Here is a 23,446-nt window from a genome sequence, read left to right as displayed (position 1 = left end):
TCGATTACTATTATGTGTGTATATATAAATAATAAGTTATATAAATAGCCAAATAAAAATTTTATATTAGTCACTTAGTATTAGTGATAAAAGTAATATATAAATTTGATTATTATATATATATATATATATAAATAAAACCATATTTAGGGCCACCATGCTGTTTATTTCAATTTCCATCAATTAAAAAAAAAAAAAAAAAAATCTGACCGAGTCGCACTACAAAAACACCTCTACACGTATGACGAGATCATGGAAAGACCAGACAGCAGGACTGCTCTTACAGGGGTTTCAGTAGAACTTCAAATCGTACTTCAGGTGGGTTAAAACTCCGGTTCGCTACTGTAGGAAAATAGTTCATTACCTTCTGCTGGAGGGTGAATTTACATAGGGATTGTGTTAATGAAGAAAAAAGGTGTTTTTATTTAAAAAAAAAAAAAAAAAGGGATTCCGGTTAACAAAAGGTGGCCTAAGTACCAACACGCACACTCACGCGCTCGCACGCACACACTCGCACGCGCTCGCACACCGTTTTCACACGTAATCAGGGCCTTCTTTTAAATACCAGTGTTTTTAAATAACGTCTCCTTCGCAGCGTGGGAGCGGAGCGGTGCGGCACTGAACACCGACAAGGCTGACCTTCTGTTCATACGTTCATTCATCCATACAGGGAATAACTTTCGTCCGTTTTATATACAACCAGATTTAACGGCGTAACACCGTAACGGGTTTTTTTTTAGAAACAGTGAATGAAACCGACATAAATGTAAGGAATAAAGTCAGAGTGAGCGTGCGGAAAATAAACAGCGACGTGGTCTTCGAGTACGGAGAACGTCTTCATGGGGTACACGAATCGATGAAAGTTCAGTTCAGCTAAGAAAAGAAGCAGTTCAGGGTCTTCAGCTTTGTAGTGGAGGCTCTGTGTCTGCTGTCGGGGTGTGCTGTGTTTCCTCAGGTGTCTGTGAAAGCTCCTCAGCAGGGCTGTCTGGTCCAGGCCTAGAAGAAAAGCAGAGTCAGGTTGATTCAGTGATCCGAGGCACAGGGATGCAGGCGCATCGAAAGCCCAGATCATTATTACTAAATCTTTATGGAAGACGAGAAATAAAACACAAAAATGAATTGATTTATTTTGTGTCATTAACATTTTACCTTCTGTAGACAAGAACACTATAAAAGTGTGTGCTTTCTGAACATCAGATTCCACACACACTCTCAATCCAAATACATCATTGTCTCTCCTTTTGTTTCGCAACCATTTGCCTTCTCTCTCCATCCATCCATCCATCCATCCATCCATCCTCCTTCCCTCTACCAGCCCACCATCCATCTCCTCTCTGTCCATCCATCTACTCTTTGCATCCATCATCTCTTGCCATCATTCCACCCATCCTCTCTCTGTATCTATCCATCAAACCATCTCTCTCTATTCTTCCATCTTCTCTCTGTCTATCTATTCATCCATCCAACTTCTCTCTCTCTTTACTCACTTCTCTATCTATACAACTTCTCTCTATATTCATCTCTATCTATCAGTCTTCTTTCTCAGAATCTTCCTCGCTCTATCCATCCACAGATTTTCTCTCACTCTATTAATCCATCATCTCTCTGTATCCATCATTAAATCCATGTCTCCTATACTTCAGTCTATCTATGCATCCCTCCATCTCAGTTTCTCTTTATACCCATTCATCATCTCTCTCCATCATTCCACCCATATTCTCTCTTTATTCTTCTCTTTATGAATTTATCTCACTCTAGCCATCCATCCTTCCACCTTCTTTCACTATCCATCTATCCAACCCTCTTTTCTCTCTCCATCAAATCCATCTCTCTCTATTCTTTTATCTTCGCTCTCAGTCCATCTATTCATTCATCCATCTTATCATTTCTCTTAATATCTGTCCATCCATTTTCTTACTCAATTTATTCATATCTATCTATCTATCTATCTATCTATCTATCTATCTATCTATCTATCTATCTATCTATCTATCTATCTCTCAGTCCATCTCTCTCAGTCCATCTCTATCTCTCTCTTTATCAATCCATCTATCTATCTCTCTATCCATCCATCACCCATCTTCTCTCTTTATTCATTTATCTCGCTCCATCCATCCTCCCATCTTTTCTCTTTCCCAATCCTCCTTTTCTCTCTCTCCACCTCCCCTCTTTCAGATTTGTAATGAACATTTCCTCTCTAGTCGCTTCGTAGCAGTTAATAATCCACTAGTTGTGAATGACAAAAACGCACAGTCGGGGATTTTGTTGTTTGTTATCTGTATATCCACGTATTTACCTCTGGTTGTTCTGGGGTTCGTTGTCACTCTGCTCCTGCTCCTCTGCAGGCTTCGGATCCTTTGATTCACCTTCTGAAACCACGTCCTTTTTCTCAGCCTCTGACTCTCCGTTCACCGGTTTGGAATCTTATGATCAGAAAAAATAAAAACAAAACAAAACAAAAACACACACATCAGGGTCAATCCGAACACACCCTCCTCAGGGTCAGTGGGGAAGTTCAAGACCATCATTTCCATGACACAAAACATCAGCAGAGGTTTTAATGCCATTACGTAAATTGAAGGATTTTTGAAGGATTGGCAACTTCCAGCACACTTTATAACCAAAAGTATTGGGACACCCGACATTCCCAGACACAATGTGATCCTTTCCCAAACTTTCCACGAATCTTGGGGCACACAATCGTTAAGGACTTCTTTGGAATGCACGAGGAGACCCAAATTTGTTAGTGTGCACAAAGCCAGGAAGATATTCTTTACACTGGCTGGAGTGGAAGATCTCCTGCTATAGAGCTCTGATCTGAACTCTGAACACCCTTTTGTCTAAAAGAATCTTCACAAAATTGAGTGGAACATCTTCCCAGAAGAGTGGAGGTTATTAGAACAGCAAATGGGAACTAAATGTGGAATGAGACGTTCAAAAGGACATATCTAACGTCTCTCAGGTGTCTATATAGTGTAGATAGATATACAAGGCAATACAGAGAACTGGATGAGTGGAAAAGTGAAGAAGTGACTATGGAAGATCACCTGCGCTTGGTGGCTCTGTTTTATCCTCCCCCTCGCTCTTCTCCGCTGCTTTTGGTTTGTTCATCTCCGATTTCCCAACAAACTGGAGTTTTAGCTTATTATACACCTCTGTAGCCTTTTCCATCACCGCACTGCTGGCCTTGTATCTGCGAATCTGTTGGAACAGAGAACCGAGATGAGTTCAAACCGGACACTTCATACGTAGCAGCATGCGACTCATGTTCTCGTAAGATGGCATTCTGTAAAGGTAAACCATAATCTATCCTGAAGGTCTTCTGAGTGTTAAAGAAGACCAAAAACGAGGTGTAAAAAAAAAAAAGGTAAGCCATTAGGTTCCACAAAAGGAACCATTCTCTTGATCATCACTTGATGTTGCATGTCTTCTTCATGATCTGGAGCTCAAACCAGATGTCGGCTTGCCGTAAAATTCGACACGTGAGCGTGAACATGAAAAGCAAACCTTTTTCAGTGTGGTGATGACGTCAGAGTTCTTCTGTAGGATCTGACTGGTGACCGGTACGGCGCTCAGGTCCTCCAACGCCTGTAGACATTTCTCAATGTCCTGTAACAAAAAAGAAGGAAAATAACGATGCTGAATTCTCGATTAAGGTTCGTCAGAGGGTGTTGATGTAGACGTCTAAAACTGGAGCTCTGATAAAAAAGTTCAAACACAAACGTTTATCATTATTAATAATATTATCGTTATTATTTGGACAGACAAAATTTTCTCCCGGAGTCTCCATCTGCTACGCTGTGTGCTCAATAGTATTGGGACACCTGACTTAACCCCACACATTGTACGTGGTTCCTCCACAAACCACACGTGGTTACCACAACGTTACTGATCAGATGTCATTTGATGCTGAAGCATGAAACTCTCCTTTCACTTGAACCAGGAGACCAAAACCTGCTCCAGCATCACGATATTTCATTAAAAAGTTATTTTAAGGAAAAAAAAAAAAAAACAAGTATTTAATAAACCGAGGAACACGAAACCTACCGGGTTGTCCACCTTCAGTGCAAATTTAATGTCCGTGTGCAGCTTTTGGAGTTTTTCTTCTGGAGACGGCTCTGAAATAAAGCAAAATTGAAAATATTGGGGGGTGTGGGGAGGATTATTATATCCGATACACAGTAGATGATGTGGCATACAGACCTTTTTTCTTCTCCACTCTCTTCTCTGGCAGACGCTCAGGTCTTCGTTTTGGTTTCTCAGGCTTGGACCTGGTCAGGAATATGAGTTCCGCATCAACTCAATTGGATCAATGTGAAAATAACACCTGACTTTAAGTAATATGTGGTACTTCTGGAATAGGTTTCCCCTTAGGCACACAAATCCAGCTACATGAAGATCTGCTTTACATGGGATAAAGTGTAAGATCTCCTGCTATAGAGCTCTGACCCTAAACCCTATTGAACACGAATGTGAATGCTGACTGCACCCCAGAACTCCTCAACTCACCTACATCAGTACCCGACTTTACAGTAACAGTAAATGAGGACTACAAGTAAAATAGGATCAAAAAAAAAATCTTATGGTCATGTGTCCGCATACTTTTGGCCCTATGCCTACAGCCATCTCACCTCGTTCGGTGTTTCTCCTCAGATCGCTGCTCCTTCTTCTCCTTCCTCTCTCTTTTCTCTTTCACCTCCTTCTTTTGCCTGCCTCTCTGGCCGTCTTGGAGTTTAGCTTGCTTTTTCACCTGAGAAGAAAAAACAGAGGACATGATCATTCTGTCTCCCACACCCCCTACTTCCACCTCCCCCATCCGTCTCTCGAAGCGTGATCTTGCCTCCGGCGATGAATCGGAATCCGACGGCGCAGGGATGGGAGGTGGTGGCGGTTTCTTGGACCTCTTGAGAGGATGGTCGTCCACGCCTTCGTCCGAGCTGCTGCCGCTACTGCTGTCCTGCTCTTTTCTTTGCACTTTGCTCTCTTTGTCCTTCTTCCTTTTCTCCTCCTCCTCTTTCTCTCTCTCCCTCAAGCGCCGAATCTCCTCCGCCTCCTCCTTCTTTTTGCGCTCCTCCAGCTCTCTCCGCCGCTGCTCGTCACGTTTCTTCCAGTCGCTGATTTGGTCCGATTCGCTGCCGCTGCAAATATGAACCGAAAAAAACAAAACAAATTCAACCAACCTGAAAAGAAAGCCATAATTATCATCATCGTCAGTGTGAACGTGTCGTGCCCACCTGTCACTGTCTGAAGAAGAGGAAGCAGCTCTTTCCGGTGCTGGTTTAGACTTCCTTGCCCGTGGCTTCTGTGCTGGTTTTTCTGTAAAAAAAAAAAAAAACCCAACAATCTTTAGGCGTAAGTTCCTTGAGTCATTGAGAACATCATGGAGACACTAAACCATGTTAAAAACACTAAAGTGGACCACTAGCAGGTACGGGTTTCACCTTTCTTGCGTGACTGTGGAGCTTTCCTAGGCGGAGGATCTGATTCAGACTCCGACTTGGATCCAGACGGAGATTCAGACCCAGAGATGGCCGGCCGTGGCTTCACATCTTCAGAATCGCTCCTGTCCCGCTTCTGGTCCGACCGCGAACCTGAGTCCGACTCGGAATCTGAGGACGCTTTCTAAAGGAGGAGATGAGAAGATATGGCGACAGGTGCATCAGCATTGAAAGTGAACATGTTGTTGAACGTGAACATGTGATGACTGCATCGTGTCGCACCTTCCTCCTTCCTCTGCCTGCAGGCTTCCTGCCTCCCCGACCGCCAGACTCCTTCAGTGGAGTGAAATCCTGCAAAGAGAACACAGACCAGCTTAAATAAAAATCTGTGACGTAAGAGTGGAGGAAGGTGCACACAGGTGGACTATGTTATATATAGGAGATGCAACCTGAAGGAGATTGGAGACTGTAAGGTGTTGGCGGGGGACAGTGTAGCTAGACAGCATCAGCAGGATGGTGGTCTGTAGAATGGTTTTAAAGATGAAGAAGAAGAGGAGAAGAGAGAGGACTGAAAGAAGAAAAATATGGTGGAAACTGAAGGAGGAAGACTGTAGTGTGAGATTCAGGGAAGAGGTCAGACAGGAGCTCGGTGGTGGTGAAGAGGTGCTGGATGATTGGGCATGAAGAAGGAATGAGGAAGTGCAGGAGAGCAGAAGGAGAAAGATGTTGGAGAAACAGAATTGGGATCGACAGAGTGATGAGAAAAGTAGGCAGGAGAACAAGAAGATGCAGCAGCAGGTAAAGAGGGATGTGGTGAAAGCCAAGGAAAAGGCATTTGAGGAGCTATAGAAGAAGTTGGACACTAAGGAAGGAGAAAAGGATTTGTAGCGATTGGCCAGGCAGAGGAACCGAGCTGGGAAGGATGTGCTGCAAGTTAGAGCAATAAAGGATGGAGATGGAAATGTGTTGATTAGTGAGGAGAGTGTGTTGAGAAGGTGGAGGGAGTATTTTGAGCAGCTGATGAACGAGGAAAATGAGAGAGAGAGAGGGATGGATGATGTAGAGATGCTGAAGCAGGAAATGGATAGGATTAGTAAGGAGGAAGTGAGAGCAGCGATTAAGAGGATGAAGAGTGGAAAGTCGGTTGGACCAGATGACATACTGGTAGAAGCGTGGAGATGTTTAGGAGAGATGCAGTGGAGTTTTTAACCAGATTGTTCAATAAGATTTTGAAAGGTGAGAAGATGCCTGAGGAATGGAGAAGGAGTGTGCTGGTACTGTTCTTTAAGCATAAGGGAGATGTGCAGACCTGCAGTAACTACAGGGGAATAAAGTTGATCAGTCACACCATGAAGTTATGGGAAAGAGTAGTGGAAGCCAGGCTGAGAGAAGAGGTGACCATCTGTGAGCAACAGTATGGTGTCATGCCGAGGAAAAGCACCACAGATGCCTTATTTGCTTTGAGAATGTTGATAGAGAAGTATAGAGAAGGTCAGAAGGAGCTGCATTGTGTGTTTGTGGATTGAGAGAAAGCGTACGACAGGGTGGAGAGAGGAGTTGTGGAGACAAGGTGAGGGAGGTGTGATTGAGATGGTTTGGACATGTGAAGAATGCTGAGGATGGAGCTGCCAGGATGGAAGAAGACCAAAGAGGAGGTTTATAGATGTGGTAAGGGAAGACATGCAGGTAGTTGTTTTGAAAGAGGCAGACGTAGAGGAGATGTATGGAGACGGACGATCCACTGTGGTGACCTCTAATGGGAGCAGCTGAAAGATGTGTGCTTTCTGATCATCCCTGTTCACTGTTATAATAACCTTCAATCTTCTGGGAAGATGTTTCACTACATTGTGTAAAATCAGGAACTAATGTAGGTGAGAAAGTCAGGAGGTCTGGGGTGCAGTCAGAATTTACATTCAGCCTGTTCAATAGGGTTGGAGGTCCATAGCAGGAGATCGTCCAACTCATGTAAAGCAGATCTTCATGGAGCTGGTTTTGTGCACAGAGAATTCGTCATGCTGGAACAGGTTTAAATCTTCCCGTTAAAGTGAAGGTAAAAATGTCATATTTCATTCCACATCCAGAGACGTCCTGTACAATTGTGTGCCTTCAACTTTGTGGGAACAGTTTGGTAAAGAATCACGTATGGCTGGAAAAGTCTGGTGTCCCAATACTTTTGTCCAAATATTGTATAAATATTGATTCATATCATAGTGATGAAAAATGACCCTGGTATATGAATCATTTGCAGATGAAAATAAGTCGGTCTAAGCCACGTTCAGACACAAGGACAGACAGATATAAAAATAAATAAAAAGAGAGAGACCTGGTCACTGTTTTTCCCAGAGTCTGATTCAGAGCTTGGGGACGGCTCAGGGTCAGAAGCAGATCCGCTCTGCTCTTCGTCACGGTCGCTGGATGAGGCTCGCCCTCTCTTCGCCGGTGGTCTCTGCGGAAGAAAAACCCAACAGTGTTATAAACACTCGACACGACGTTATTAAAATCAGAGATTCTGGACGTTACAGGGGTCCCTGCATCAGCCCAGAACATCTGAACTTTCACCTCTGACTCAATATTGACTTTTTTCCTGCTATTGAAAAAAAAAACATGGACTGATGATGCTTAATGTTTTTTCCCTGATAGAAGAAGCAAAAATAGTATACGAGGTGGAATCAAAAACTTTGCCGACTCGCGTTGTTTACAACTTTATTTATCTACGTTTACACATGATCACCTTCAAAATAGTTCCCTTGCACAGTAATACAGCGCCTCCCAGAGGTCTTCTGGTACATGTCCCGTTTTGGAACCCTTCTGCGATTCGCACCGGATCTCCGTGTCAAAACGGTGACCTTTGAGCTGCATCTTCGTCTTCAGGAAGAGGGTGAAATCCACAGGAGCCAAAATCTGGTAAGTTGGGTGAGTGCGGAAGTGAGATCATGTGGTTTCTGGTGAGAACCTCGCATGTTCTCGGTGACAGGGTGAGCAGGTGTTCAGAGAAGCACCGGTTGCACAGCTTTCAATGTTTTTTGGCATACTGACTTATAAAGGTCGGTGCTCCCTGTGACTGTGTGTGCAGCCATGTGCTGCCATCTGTTGGAGTGTTACAAAACTAGTCTCGAAATGTTTTGATGCCACCAGCTCTGACCTCATCCCCAATGGAATGAGTGTGAACACTGAAGTCTTCTCACCTACATCAGTACCTGACTTTACTAACAAGTGTGACTCCAAAATCTAGTGGAACCTATTCCTGGACGAGTGGAGGTTCTTATAAGAGCAAATGGGGACAAATGTGGAACAGGATGCTCAAAAAGAAGCACATATCAATCTTATAGTCAGGTGTCCATAAAGTGCAGATAGATAGATTCAAAACAACCCCAGACTTGAGACCTTGAGATACCTTAGCTGCCGGAGCTTTCCGCTTCACTGCTCCTCTGCCTTGATCTTCACTTCTAGATCCCGATTCCTCGCTTCCTGATTCGGCCTTCCTCGGGACCACTACCTCTTCTTCGTCTTGTGCGTCGCTTCCTGGTGCAGGTTCGTTGTCTTCGCTCTCGGACGAGCTGGCAGTCTGAACATCAAACGGTTTAGTTAGTTTAAGAAGAAAGAAGTTCTGACATGCTGAACCATCAGAAAAAGTGGTTTCTGGAATGATTAGAATGCGACGTAAGAGACTCACAGCAGGCGCGGTGTACGACGCATGTGGATTGTTCTGTATTTCCCACAATCCCTCATTAAACCCTTTCCGTTTGTTGGGCTTCCCGTACCGGTCCTGGTACTTCTCATAAGCGAAAAGGTCTTTCGGTGCGAGGAAGGCTCTACAGAGGCAGGGTGGGAAAAAGAGCAGAACATCAAGAGTGAATAGATGAAGTCACTGAGCGGATTCAGGAAAAGGAGAACTTTATGAGAGGAGAACTGGGGTTTTAGACCTTCTCATGTCGCAGTTTTTTTTAATATATATATATATATATATATATATATATAAATACACATACAGTGGGTACAGAAAGTATTCAGACCCCCTTAAATTCTTCACTCTTTGTTATATTGCAGCCATTTGCTAAAATCATTTAACCCTAAACACAGAATTGTTGACATTGTTGACAAAAAACTGAAATATCACATGGTCCTAAGTATTCAGACCCTTTGCTGTGACACTCATATATTTAACTCAGGTGCTATCCATTTCTTCTGATCATCCTTGAGATGGTTCTACACCTTCATTGGAGTCCAGCTGTGTTTGATTAAACTGATTGGACTTGATAAGGAAAGCCACACACCTGTCTATATAAGACCTTACAGATCACAATGCATGTCAGAGCAAATGAGAATCATGAGGTCAAATGAACTGCCTGAAGAACTCAAAAGCAGAATTGTGGCAAGGCACAGATCTGGCCACGGTTACAAAAATATTCTGCTGCACTTAAGGTTCCTAAGAGCACAGTAGTCTTCATAATCCTTAAATAGAAGACGTTTGGGACGACCAGAACCCTTCCTAGAGCTGGCCGTCTGGCCAAACTGAGCTATCAAGCGCCTTGGTGAGATGAATGCGGCCAAGTACAGGGATATCCTGGATGCAAACCTTCTCCAGAGTGCTCTGGACCTCAGACTGGTCCGAAGGTTTACCTTCCAACAAGACAATGACCCTAAGCACACAGCTAAAATAACGAAGGAGTGGCTTCACAACAACTCCGTGACTGTTCTTGAATGGCCCAGCCAGAGCCCTGACTTAAACCCAATTGAGCATCTCTGGAGAGACCTAAAAATGGCTGTCCACCAATGTTTACCATCCAACCTGACAGAACTGGAGAGGATCTGCAAGGAGGAATGGCAGAGGATCCCCAAATCCAGGTGTGAAAAACTTTCCAAAAAAGACTCCTGGCTGTATTAGATCAAAAGGGTGCTTTTACTAAATACTGAGCAAAAAGTCTGAATAATTAGAACCATGTGATATTTCAGTTTTTTTTTTAATAAATCTGCAACAATGTCAACAATTCTGTGTTTTTCTGTCAGTATGGGGTGCTGTGTGTACGTTAATGAGGAAAAAAATTAACTTAAATGATTTTAGCAAATGGCTGCAATATAACAAAGAGTGAAAAATGTAAGGGGGTCTGAATACTTTCTGTACCCACTGTATAGAATATAAATCCATTACATAAAATCGAACCAGTTTTAACGTGGTGTCAGATCGATATACAGGACAGTAAACAATGTTAGGAACAAACTGTTCTGTCTAAGAACCTGCGAGGAACGAACCTGCGTGAGGAACGAACCTGCCTTTACTTACGTTTCATGGGTCCCGAAGAAAAATATGGGGATTTTATTGGGTGGCGGTTTTACAGCCCCTTCAGCCACATCTTCAATCTGGAACAGACAAAAGCACAAACATGGACCGTATTAGAACATTTACATGTACACGCTCAGAGAAAATACATCTTCAAGAACCCTGAATGATGAAAAAAAACATTGAGTGATTCCCCCCACCCCAAAAACACTCCTGACAAACAAGCTGAGTAGACGAGCATAAAAAAACCCATCAAACCCTTGCAGAAGACAAAACACAGGTTGAAACCCTCTCAGTCGAGAGCAGGAACCTGATGCTGCAGCAGGAACTCATAAAGAACACCTGAATGATCGGGTTTTCAATTGATGGATTTGAACTTAATCTACTGTGTGCTCCTGTGAACACATCACGAGGACAAAGATGAAGCTCCTACTGAAACAAATGAGAGCAAATAATGTTGGGTTTTTTTATTTATAAAAATTAAAATGTTATTTTATTAAATTTATTAAATTAATTTTTGTTTTGTTTTTTATTATTATTATTATTATTATTATTATTATTATTATTATTATTATTATTATTATTATTACTATATGAAGTTATCTTCATTGCAACCCTTCAGACTTCTGGTAACTAATCTGCTACCTGTCTGTCTCCCTGTGCACCAAACCTGCACACCTGAATCTTAATGGGGCAAGAAAAAAACCCACACGTTCTGCAAGACACGAGCAGAACCTTGGAGGAGATCGAGCTGTGGATGTGTGGGTGTGTGTTCACCAACAAACCGCCATCCATCCATCATTTAGCTCAGCGGATCCTAATCCTACCCGTATCCGACCAACCCCGCCTCCGCTTGCGTAATTGGCCAATCAGCTGAAAGTTTGAAATCATGCGCAATCAGCAAATGGACGCGCGAAAAACCGGACACGGTGAGCCAATCAAAACACAGGAAGGGGGCGTGACTCGGAATATGGGTGCGTTTTAAAAGAAAATTAAAAAAGCGCCCCCAAAACCTAAAATGTCCACTCGGTGTGTGTTGGCTTACCCGAGCCGGCCAGTGCGGGTAGCCCTTCATTTTGGCGAACACCAGATCCCCGGGTCGGAAATTGTGCGGCATTTTGTCGCTTCTTTATGCTCCGGGGTGCTGTTTTTCTAGATTTATCTCTGGCAGTGGTGGTGTTTGAAATCTCCCCGTCTGCAACCGAACCATAGAAACCTCCACAGCGCGACGGTTCCGGCACCAGCTTCCGCTCACACGCAGCAACAAGCGGATGTCCCGCCTCCCCGGCGCGTCGATTAGAGAGTCTGCCTGTCAATCATGCCCTGAGCCAATCAGAGTTCCCCGTGCGCCGTTCTCCGTACACAAGGGCTCGAATAAACCTGAAAACGCTTCGAAAAGCGACGGGTGAAGAGAAACATTTATTTTGGTGTATTTTTGTAAGGTTAAGTGAATGGAAAATATATTTTAAAGACTGATGAACGAAACAATTATTTTCAATATTGTACAATAATACTGAAGACATCCAAACTATGAAAGAACAGATATTCCAAAATTATGAAGTAAACAAACACACACAAACCCCCAGAATGTTTTATATTTTCAGTTCTTCCAAGTAACCACCTTTTGTTTGAGAGCTTTCCACACTCTTAGCATTCTCTCAGTCAGACTCATGTGGTTGGAATTCTTTCCCAAAGGTGTTAAGTGCTTGTTGGCTGCTTTTCCTTCACTCCTCCTCCAACTCATCCCAAATCATCTCAACTGGGTGAATCTGGATGCGAGGTCAACTGATGCAGAGACAGATATATCTTACTTAAACTAGCAGGTGTGTATATATGAGTTGCTCAGGCGCTCCTGGTTCCATAATCTCAAATGACTGTATCATTACTCATAATCACACACTCCAGTGCTCATGTAAGTTCTCACTCTCCAGTGTTCTGTATTGTTTAAAGACTATAATCAAATCAAGTTAATTTTATTTCTATAGCGCTTTTCACAACTCTTGATATCACCCAAATGAGGATGAGGTTCCTCTTTGAGTCTGGTTCCTAGGAAAGAGAACCGGTGAACTGGTAACAGGATCATGGGCTTTAAAGGCTGATGATGCTCATTAGGAGTGAAGGCAAAGCCAGTCTGATCAAATCCTACACAAGAGCTAGCAAGTGTCACCTACATTGGAGCGTCACAGCTTGGTGTGTATAAAGCTGCAGAGCTGGACAGAGGTCAAAGAGCCCATGCTGAACCGTGTACACCAGCTAGAGCTCCTCAAATAAAGAGACATGAGTAGCTAGATAGAACCCCAATTGGAAAAAAAATTCGAGACACTGGGTAAAATGTAGATAAAAACAGAATACAATGATTTGCAAATGTCATAAATCCACATTGTATTAGAACATAGAAAACATATTGAATGTTTAAACTGAGAATATTTACTATTTCAAGGAAAAAAATAAGGTCATAATAAATTTTATGGCTGCAACACATCCCAAAAAAGCTGTGACGGGGGCCATATTTACCACTGTGCAGCTTGTCTTGTGTCCATATACATCTGGGAACTGAGGAGAGCAGTTCCTAAAATTTTTAGAGAGGAATGTTATCCCATGCAGTATGTGTCTGATACAGGATTCTGCCTGCTCAACAGAACGTGACAAAAACATGTCAAATCAAATATGCCGATCATGAACCAGAACCAGCAGATCGGTCGAGGCCCGGGTTACCAACAACCGCCACGGGTATTGTTAGCCAACAGGGTTCCGTTGGAAATTGGCCAACTGTTAGCGAAAGGAGGAGAAGGAGAGGAGGAAGACGTCTACAGAGACAGCAGGGAAAGGAGACGTGTAGGAGAGTGGAGGTTGGTAAAGGGAGAGAGGGAGCTGATATGATGGAGAGGAGAAAGGTAGATGTGTTGTGTGTTCAGGAGACCAAGTGGAAAGAGAGTAAAAGCAGGAACATTGGAGGTGTTTAAACTGTTCTATCATGGTGTGGATGGAAAGAGAAATGGTGTAGGGGTGATTCTGAAGGAAGAGTACAGTAAGAGTGTAGTGGAGGTGAAGAGAGTTTCTGATAGGGTGATGAACGTGAAGCTGGAAAATGAAGGGGTGATGATAAATGTCGTGCTTATGCTCCACAAGTGGGTTGTGAGATGGAGGAGAAGGAAAATTATGGAATGAGTTAGATGAAGTGGTGGAGAGTGAATCTAGGAAAGAACGATTGGTGATTGGGGCAGACTTTAATAGGCATGTAAATAAAGGGAACAGAGGTGATGAGGAGGTGATTTTGCTAAAAGGATGGAAACGGCAGTGGTGAACACGTATTTTAAGAAGAAAGAGGATCATAGGGTGACCTATAAGAGTGGAGGAAGGTGCACACAGGTGGACTATGTTCTATGCAGGAGATGCAACCTGAAGGAGATTGGAGATTGGTGATTGCAGGGAGAAGAGGTGGAGAAGGTGGAGGAGTTCAGGTACCTGGGGTCAACAGTACAAAGTAATGAAGAGTGTGTTAGAGAGGTGAAGAAAAGATTGCAGGCAGGGTGGAGTGGGTGGAGAAGAGTGATAGCAGGAGTGATTTGTGATAGAAGAGTATCTGTGAGAGTGAAAGAGAAAGTTTATAGGACTGTGGTGAGACATGCGATGAGGTGGAGGAGGTGGAGCTGGAGGTAGCAGAGCTGAAGATGTTGAAGTTTTCGTTGGGAGTGACGATGATTAACAGGATTAAAAATAAGTTTATTAGAGGGACCACGCATGTAGGACAGAGGAGGGACATGGGGAATATCGGTAGGAGAATGCTGAGGATGGAGCTGCCAGGAAGGAGGAAATGAGGAAAAATGAGGAGGAGGTTTATGGATGTGGTGAGGGAAGACATGCAGGTGGTTGGGTTGAAAGAGGCAGATGTAGAGGACAGGGGGGTATGGAGACGGATGATACGCTGTGGCGACCCCTAATGGAAGAAGCCGAAAGAAGAAGATTATTATTATTGGGGTGTTGTAGTAGTACATTCAGGACGCTAGGGGGCCATTTCACTTCCGGTCCGGATTGTCGCGCTTCCTCCTGTCGATGTAAACAGATTACTTCGCCGCTATTATACGAGCGGTTAAACATTTCTGACAGTATTTTTTTTTTTGCTTTTTTGAATAAATACTCGTATTCACAATGAAGAAGTTTTTCGACGACTTTAAAAAGGAAATCAAATTTAAAACAGCGGGACCAGGAAAGAAACTCACCGAGGAAAGCAGGTACAACACGCCTCAGTGTCCGGCTTACTGTCGGCTCCGCCCCTCAACCTCACTTTACCTTCATGATAATATAATATAAGAGACAGGTTTTTGAGTCGTATTTTCTTTTTTATTTAATTTTTTACACAACGGCCGATTCTTATGACAGTGACATCATAAAGTAGTACCGTTGGGCCTTCTGACGTCACAACCTCTGCCGTCAATTCTGGGTCGCTTGATGATGATTTCCATAAACATGTGGGAAAGGTGTGTGACCGTGTTTACAAACATTTAATTAGTTCTGCTTCAGTTGCTTTCAGGAATGAACAGCATTTCCCAAAATTACAAACAAAAAAAACAACTCCACTCTTCTGGGAAGATGTTCCAATAGATTTTGTGGAGATACCTTCAGCTACAAGGGTGTTAGTAAAGTCAGGTACTGATGTAGGTGCATCGGCATACAAGTTGCAGCGCTTTCTTTCAACACCACTGCTGCTACGTGATTATGACGTATCACAACACTACAGAGAACGAGGCGTGTCCTGAGAGTCACATACAATACAGATTAACATGGCAGAGGTAGAGCTGTAACTTCCTGCAGACACAACAGGAAAAGAACGTCTGGTTTTATTTAATCTTTTTACTTTTTTTTTTAGAGGTCAGAACGCACTTAAGTAAATTGATGATTTGCTGTCTGTCTGAACCAAAGAATTAAAAGTGAACTATTTATATTGTGTGTGTGGTGAATCGTATCACATTGCATCGGCAGCTGCTTCATATGGATCTTTAATGTATCGTATTGTTGGCTATGAATCGAGATGCGAATCGCATCTGCCTCAGTTATGATGATGCGCATCTCAGTCAATGTTCCAATTCATCATGTTCAATAGGTTTGAGGTCAGATCTCTATAGCAGGAGATCTTCCATTTCAACCATATAAAGCAGATCTTTATGGAGCCGGCTTTGTGCACAGTAGTTTTGCACTGCTGGGACTGGTTTGTGTCTCCTAGTTCAAGCGAAGGAAAATCCAGAAGGAAAACCACATATATCTGGAATAGTCATGTGTTCCAATAGTTTTGTCCAGCTAACAAAGTAGGCACCTGAACGGATCCCTGAATAAACATCACAATTAAATATCACAAACATTTTGAGCTGGAAAACTGAAACTTCTTTTTGGCCTGCTTTCAGTTTCCATATGTACTGATCAGATTTCTTTTTTTTAAGTGCCAAGGCTCCAGCAGTCCAGACGGTTAACCAGACAAAGCCTCGTTCTGCCCCTAATGAAGGTGCACAGAGAGCTGGAGCTGCAGCGCTGGCACGGATCGAGCAGCAGCACAAACCCCGGCCACAAACATCACAGGACGCCATCAGAAACCAGGGTGAGCCGAGATTCAGGTTTACATGATCTACAGGAGAGTTCTATTTCTCAGTTGATCTTTTGGTATACACAGTAAAAGATACTAGTTATAGAGTATAATTCAGCTGCAATAGGGAAACGAGTGCACAGTTTCTCCAGGTGCTATTTATTTCATTTTAAGTCTGTGATCCAGGAGCATGTGTTTGAGGTACTTGCATGGTTTTGGAGGTTGAGCTGAAACAGTTCTCGGCTTTAAAGCTTGACTCGATTGTGCAAGATTGGTGCTTCCTCTAGTCGCTTTCAAAGAGCCGGAAACAGGATGTACTCTTGATATTGTATAGAATGTCTCTGGATGAAATGGAACATCTTCCCTGTAGTGTTGAGCATATTATAACAGCAAATCGAAATTAAATGTGGAATGGGAATTAAAAAAAAAAAAGGTATACCAATCTTATGCTTGGGTGTCCACAAACTTTTGGCCAGATTGTATTGTATTGTGATTGACAGGGTATGTGTATCTGGTGTGTGTTTGAGGAGGGAGGGAGAGTCTCTCAGGGTACAAGGAAGACAAGCTTCAAAGCTCTTTTCTGTTGTGGCTAATTGGTGGTGGAACTAACTGTTACTTGATATCCTCATAGCTGAGTCATCAGCAGTCTTCAAACAATACCTAAAGATCTACCTCTTCCAGCAGTTCTTACATTTGTACTTTTTCTTAAAATAAATAAACTCCAAAACTGTTGGGACTCATAACCCTATATTTTATTCACAATAGAATATAGAGAATATCAGGTTAAAAGGTAAAAACGGACCACTTTAAGGAAAAAAATAAGGACGTTTTGAATTTGATGGCTGCAACACGTCTTAATAAAGTTGGGACGGGGCAACAAAACGCTGTAAGTATTACTAAAAAGTACCGGCTGGGGGAACCTCTTGCAGCTAATTAGATCAATTGGCAACAGGTCAGTAACATGATTGGGAATTAAAAAAAATAAAGAAAGGCAGATGCTCTCAGAAATAAAGATGGGCAGAGGTTCACCAATCTGCGCAAAACTGCGTCTAAAAATCTTTAAAGAATTTTTCTCAGCATCAGATTGCAAGGACTTTTGCATCTCTTATTATCTACAGTACACAATATCCTAAAAAGATTCAGAGAATCTAAAGAAATCCCTGTGCACAAGGGCACTGCATTGAAAGAGGCGTGATTCTGTAATGGAAATCACTGCATGGGTTTAGAAACATCTCGGGAAATCACTGTCTGTGAACACAGTTCGCCGTGCCGTCCGTAAATTCAGGTTAAAGCTCTACCATGCGAAGAAGAAGCAGAGAGAGATCGAGGGTGAGTAAGGTAACGGCTAGTTTAAGGATTTCGGCACTAGTTCAACCTGAAGGGGCAAATTAATATGAAACCTATATTCCTAATCTGTTTTATTTCTGCAGAGCTGCTTTGTGATTATTAAATGTGATATTTTGACAATATAAGCCGAAATAATCGAATAATAAAAAAAAATCACCTCACCATGTTATTGATTGTATTCCTGTAAAAGCATGCTCACTTGTTTTATTTTATATTTCGCTTTAGTGAAAAGGGAGCTGGAGGCGGAGGCTGCAATGGAACACAGAAATGCAGACGTGGAGGCAAGCAGCATTATTAAACCGAATTAATACTGTAAATCACGGTTTAATTGAGTTATATTGTATTGATCATTTTAATATTATGGTTTATTCAGGCATCCAATGATGCAGTGAAGGCGGCTGAGAGTTTTTCTGTTTCTGGAGTGTACTTCATCTGCCCTCTGACCGGAGAAATGTTAAAGAAGAGTGAGAGAGAATCCTGCATCAAGGAGGCCATTCTTTTGGTAAGGGAAAAGATCTACAGAAAAACCACCTCATCATGGTCTAATCACACCATATATGGACTATAAGATTGATATGTGCTCTTTGATCATCCCATTCCAAATGTAGTCTCCATTTGCTAATAATTTCCACTGTTTCACTACATTCTGTAGTGTGGCTGTGGAGATTCATTCAGCCACAAATAAGTGTTAGTAAAGTCAGGTACTGATGTAGGTGAGGTGAGGAGGAATGGGATGAATCAGGTAAGAGCTCTATAGCAGGAGAAATTACACAAAAACATATTTTTATGGAGCTGGATTTGGGCATTGTTATGGTGGAACAGGTTTGGGTCTCCTGGTTCAAGGTCATTTTGTGGCTGTAATATTTTGGGGAAGAACCACACATGGCTGAAAAAGGCAGGTGTCCAAATACTTTTGGCCACACCGTATATGTATATTATTTGCGGTTTGTTTTTGCAGCGATTCTCTGAGAATCCAGTGGAGGCTTCTGTTATGATGATCCACACTTTTAACAAGGACAAAGAAAAAGTGAAGGTTGCCGTCGACATCATCAGCAAGTGAGCACTTTTTTTTTTTTTTTAAATAGTTTGTTAGTGGAGGGGAAAAAAGGCTGCGTCTCATGATTCATTTCTCATTTGCAGGTACATTGATAATATCTGTAAAAATCCAACAGAGGAAAAGTATAGGAAGATTAAAGTCAGCAACAAAATCTTCCAGGTGAGCATAAGGTAAAGGAGGGAAAAAAAAGAGGATCATTATGTGTATTTATATTAATTCTCATATCTATCAGGAGAAGGTGAGTGTGATTGAGGGGAGCCGGGAGTTCTTGCAGGCACTGGGGTTTGAGAGCGTTGCGCTGCCAGTGGATGGACAAGGTGAGCTTCCAGTTCATGATGCTGCTTTTACATCACATGAGTGTCATTTGAACCCCATTTTCCTCCAGGTTGCTTATGGGGGGTGAATTCCCAGCCACGACTACATCGTACTTCTTTCTGGAGGCAAGTTATTTTAATGATCAGGCAAATGAAGATCAAAAGTCCAGAGAGGCCATTACTGAAGCATCTATCTATCAGACAAGTGACTGATTAGACCACTCTAGTTTTGATCAGATCACACACAGAAAGCTATTTAACACATTTGAAAATATGTGAACTCATTTTTATACCCCTGTGAAACATGAGGCCATGGTTGAGCAATTTTCCTGTTCTGAATCATCCAAGTTTGCCAAACAAATGTCAAATATCAATGCAAAAACACTTAAAATATATTTTACTCCTGTGAATTCATACAAGTGCCCATAACTGTCAAATATCCAGGAGAGAAATCTTTTTTGTGAATTATTTTGAACAAAACGTTTAACATTTAAATATTCCAGATTCCACATTTAGTCTTGGTGACCCCGAATAGTCAAAGATTTAATGCTTAGATAAGAGACTGACTCGACTACCAATCTCACAGTCGAATCTTCACAGAGGTGTTCTAATAAGAGAATCATGCCAGGGTTAGGGAACTGTCAGTTAATATACAGCCATTGTGATATTGCTGTAAATAGAAATGTGAAAAGAAATAAGCTTGTGATGAAATCCAACCCCCAGTGACAGATTTAACTTTCACTTTCCATGATCTGTGACTGACACAGGAGCAGGAATATAAATATTTATTTTACTGTTTGTTTGTTTTTTGGTGTTTTTTTCAGTGCTTTAATGTTACTTAATTGCACTTAGCAAAATTTTACCTCACAATCGTTCATCAGTAGCATGTTCTTGTATTTGTTGTAATGTCTACTCATGCTTCATCTCCACTTTTTTCCAGAGGACACCGAAGAGTTCTTTGTGTTGGCTGAGCAGGATGCTGCAGCTCTGGAGCAGTTGAAAGAAAAGAAAGAGCAACTGCAGAATGGACAACCGGTCCGAGCCAAGCTAGACCACCAGGTGCAAGCCTTCAGACCTTCACAGCATGCAGCCCGCTTCGACCTGCCACCAGACTTTTACAACCTGACTGCAGAGGAGCTGAAACGAGAGCAACAGATGAAGTACGAAAAGGCGTCCGTTTCTCATTTCTCTTCTATTCAGATTTGAATATTCCTGAACAAAACACTAAGCAAATACTTTCTGGATTTCAGAAGCGAGGTAGTCGAAAGAAACGCCATGCTCCGGACAAAAGCCATGCGGGAAAAAGACGAGCAACGGGAAAGAAGGAAGTATAACTATGCCCTGCTGAGAGTTCGCTTACCGGATGGTAATATACTACAAGGTATGCTGTTCTGTTTTGCATTTTCATTCTATTTATTGCATATAAACTTAACAAGAGCACGTTTGCAGGGATTCAGTGCTGGATGTTTCTCAAACCTCAGAACACTGGAGGTTATATGATGATATTTTCTTGACCTTGTGAGAACTCGGGCTGCTGCAGTCTATACAAACTGTAGCTTGTTTATTAATGATGCAGGACAACCACCTAGTAATGCATTACAATAGTCCAGTCTGGAGGTCATGAACACATGGACGAGCTTCTCTGCATCAGATATAGACATGTTTCTTAGCTTAGCAATATTTCTAAGGTGAAAGAAGGCTGTTTTTGTAACATGGTTGATGTGATTTTTAAAAGATAAGTTGATCTAAAATAACTCGCAGATCTTTTACTGTTGAACTAATAGTTACAGAACATCCTTTTAAATGCAGGTTGAAATGCTGGAGCTTCTGTGTACTGGTTTTTGGGCCGATGAGCAAAATCTGTCATCAGAATTTAATAATAGAAAGTTATGAGTCATCCAGTCTTTTAATTCTTTGATACACTCAGTTATCCAAGGTAATTGAGTGTATCGTCTGGTTTTAATGAGATATATATATAGCTGGTTATCACAGCATAACAGTGGAAGCTAATCCCATGCTTTTTAATAATATTTCCTAAGGGAAGCATATATATATTTTGAAAAGCAGGGGTCCTAGAACTGAACCTTGTGGTGCCCCATAATTTACTTGCATTAACCTGGATAGCTCTCCATTCAAGTCTACAAAATGGTAACGATCAAACAGGTAGGATTTAAACCATCTTAATGCTGGTCCCTGAATGTCAGTTATTTTGTATGAGATCCAGGAGAAGATCGTGATCTATAATTGTTTCCCATAACCTACTCTATGCGGCCACTGTGGAGGGACATTTTGAACGCACTGCATTTGTATTTTAATGTAATATGGCAATTCAACGTGTTTAGTTTTTACTAATATTCTTGTGTGCAATTTCAGCAATAAAAATAATTTGTATTTTTTTTTTAAACCCCAAACTTGTTCATTTTAAAAGACCTGTCTTATTTAGTATTGTTCTTTAATAAAGTACTTCTTGTCCGATTAATCAATGGAATAATTGAGAGCAGCATCCCTGATTATATATATAAAATGTATATTACTATATTTCTCCTAAAAAATGGGTTCTTGTTATTCATTATGCTCTAATATACTATACATAAAAGGAGCGTTCGGTACCGTCTTTCATTCACTCTGTACTGTGGATGTGTATGGTTGTTTTATGGTGTGTGTTAGCCTAGGACACAGACATGATACAGAACATGCCATGTTTATTCTTTTTAAAAGGGAAAGACAGCTCACGCCACCATAATGTCAAAGTAGGCATCTACCTAAAGGCATCAGTTCGATCAGGAGATGCCAGTGGCGAATGAGACATGAGCTTGCCTAATAAAATAGAAAAGTGGTAGTTAAAGACACATGAAAGATTGTTAATGGCCATGAAGAGCCACACATGCCCTCTAAATTGTTTGAGAGGAGGGGGACAAAAACATGACATTAGATTGCATTGATATGAAGCTGTGGTTTGTCTTGTAGCCAGAGGTACTGTCAGGATCACTATAGTCATCACAGAAAATTAATTGGTTATGATCAATAATTATTGCATTCAATTAGACATTAGTAAAAAGTTCTGTACTTCTGTACAGTACATTCTGTACTTCTTATTTAGATTCCTTATAGTTTTTAATCTCTCTTCTTTTTTTACCCACAGGGACCTTCTTTGCATGGGACAAGGTAGCCGTGCTGTACCAGTTTGTGCGCGACTCCCTGGAGAACGGCTGGCAGCCCTTCGAGTTAATCGGACCAGGAAGTCAGAAACTAAAGGACGAGGATGTGGCAATAAACGAATGCAACCTTGTATGTAATCACAAAATCAAAATCACTTAAATTTGTCTGCTCATAGGATTAAAAACATTTTTTTTTTAGGTGCCTACAGCCTTGCTGACCTTCTCCTGGGACGCTGCAGTCCAAGCAGACATTGCTGCTGCTGGAGGTCAAAGCAATCCAGTGTTGAAGCCAGAACTGTTGAAGAATTTAAAAATCCTGAGCTGAACATTTGACTGCTACCCTTGCTCTCCCTTACTGACGCTGCCTGGACTTCCTGTTCCCACTGTGCTTTTCTTTCCTGCTGGAGTGCACACCACCACCCCTGTGTTCAATGATCAGAATGCTGATAAGAAGAAGCATTCACAAGTCAGTGCTGAAGCAACTGTGGCTCATTTGGGCAGGAGATCTAGCACTATTGACTGAGCAAATACATTTAGTCCTATCAGATCGAAAAGAGTTTGTATGATGTGTTAAGAGTCTTACTTAAATTCTAAATAAATATTTATATTGCACTGTAATTAATATTTAATTCTCCATGGCCCTGTCCACCCATCATTGACAGTAGGTCCAAGCTTTATTGTACCTGAAATTGACACTATTCAGGCTATAAGTAAAAAAATTATCACTTTTGGTTTAAAAAGTGATCAATTGTACTAGATTTCAATTGTCACTATTTTCTTACTTGATAAAATTTCATATTTAAAATGGAGTAAATTTACATTTTAAAACAATAAAACAGGACAACAGTCTACCTCCTCACAAACTCATTGTGAGCGAACCCTCAACACTAAATATGTAACTTGCTTGTTTGAGTTCCTTGCACACTGATGTATCATTCACAGCTTGTTAGCTTTGTTTCCGTTATTAAGCAAGAATGTATAAGAATATAATGGGACCAGGTTCATTTATGTGCTATACTGTGCAAATTGTGTGCATCTGCCTAATTCAGTCTACTGTAATAAAGTTTTTGGATGCATTATCCAGGAGGTATCATTTCATGAACGTGTTTATAACAAAATTTAAATGAAACTCCACTTTACTGGAGTATAAACTGACTTGACTTTTTCTTCATCTACCCTTTTTCCATCTAAGTTGTTCCCCCTCTTCCCAATTGATGTAGTCCTCAATTCCTTTTACAAATGGACTAGAAACCCTTCCACCCCATTCCCAAATGAGTTG

At 41.6% G+C, this 23,446-nt stretch overlaps 2 protein-coding genes across 4 annotated transcripts; one reads left to right on the top strand and one right to left on the bottom strand.

Moving 5' to 3' along the window:
• Window positions 1–145: 145 nt before the first annotated feature.
• Window positions 146–12,484, bottom strand: hdgfl2 (HDGF like 2). Of its 2 annotated transcripts, XM_046857282.1 has the most exons (17): window positions 12,338–12,484; window positions 11,762–12,105; window positions 10,720–10,796; window positions 9,112–9,250; window positions 8,833–9,003; window positions 7,762–7,884; window positions 5,721–5,789; window positions 5,442–5,622; window positions 5,235–5,316; window positions 4,841–5,138; window positions 4,632–4,750; window positions 4,204–4,271; window positions 4,048–4,118; window positions 3,508–3,609; window positions 3,048–3,201; window positions 2,297–2,423; window positions 146–996 (listed from the first exon to the last, which is right to left on the bottom strand). In XM_046857282.1, exons 2-17 carry the CDS (start codon window positions 11,831–11,833, stop codon window positions 900–902), a joined length of 1,950 nt encoding a protein of 649 aa, XP_046713238.1. In that variant the 5' UTR covers window positions 11,834–12,105; window positions 12,338–12,484; the 3' UTR covers window positions 146–899. The 2 variants fall into 2 exon arrangements, with proteins under 2 accessions (XP_046713238.1, XP_046713237.1); XM_046857281.1 differs by lacking the exon at window positions 12,338–12,484 and having other exon boundaries at window positions 11,762–12,289.
• A 2,239-nt stretch (window positions 12,485–14,723) lies between these two features.
• Window positions 14,724–23,248, top strand: ubxn6 (UBX domain protein 6). Of its 2 annotated transcripts, XM_046857284.1 has the most exons (12): window positions 14,729–14,948; window positions 15,097–15,194; window positions 16,152–16,306; window positions 17,864–17,919; window positions 18,012–18,140; window positions 18,597–18,694; window positions 18,779–18,854; window positions 18,928–19,012; window positions 19,950–20,169; window positions 20,260–20,390; window positions 22,152–22,297; window positions 22,367–23,248. In XM_046857284.1, the coding sequence occupies exons 2-12, from the start codon at window positions 15,166–15,168 to the stop codon at window positions 22,490–22,492; spliced, it is 1,251 nt and encodes a 416-aa protein (XP_046713240.1). In that variant the 5' UTR covers window positions 14,729–14,948; window positions 15,097–15,165; the 3' UTR covers window positions 22,493–23,248. The 2 variants fall into 2 exon arrangements, with proteins under 2 accessions (XP_046713239.1, XP_046713240.1); XM_046857283.1 differs by lacking the exon at window positions 15,097–15,194 and having other exon boundaries at window positions 14,724–14,948.
• Window positions 23,249–23,446: the final 198 nt, after the last annotated feature.

The sequence above is a fragment of the Silurus meridionalis genome, chromosome 9 (assembly GCF_014805685.1).
Source record: "Silurus meridionalis isolate SWU-2019-XX chromosome 9, ASM1480568v1, whole genome shotgun sequence".
NCBI classification, from domain to species: domain Eukaryota; kingdom Metazoa; phylum Chordata; class Actinopteri; order Siluriformes; family Siluridae; genus Silurus; species Silurus meridionalis.
This window is presented reverse-complemented; position numbering and strand designations above follow the sequence as displayed.

Coding starts and splice junctions, on each gene's coding strand:
- hdgfl2 (XM_046857282.1), bottom strand. CDS start 11,833: ATGCCGCACAATTTCCGACCCGGGGATCTGGTGTTCGCCAAAATGAAG. Junction 5,623..5,720: donor CAGGCAGAGGAAGGAGGAAG/GTGCGACACGAT, acceptor CTCCTCCTTTAG/AAAGCGTCCTCAGATTCCGA. Junction 4,119..4,203: donor GAGAGTGGAGAAGAAAAAAG/GTCTGTATGCCA, acceptor GCTTTATTTCAG/AGCCGTCTCCAGAAGAAAAA.
- ubxn6 (XM_046857283.1), top strand. CDS start 14,866: ATGAAGAAGTTTTTCGACGACTTTAAAAAGGAAATCAAATTTAAAACA. Junction 18,141..18,596: donor TCAAGGAGGCCATTCTTTTG/GTAAGGGAAAAG, acceptor TTGTTTTTGCAG/CGATTCTCTGAGAATCCAGT. Junction 19,013..19,949: donor GCTGCCAGTGGATGGACAAG/GTGAGCTTCCAG, acceptor ACTTTTTTCCAG/AGGACACCGAAGAGTTCTTT.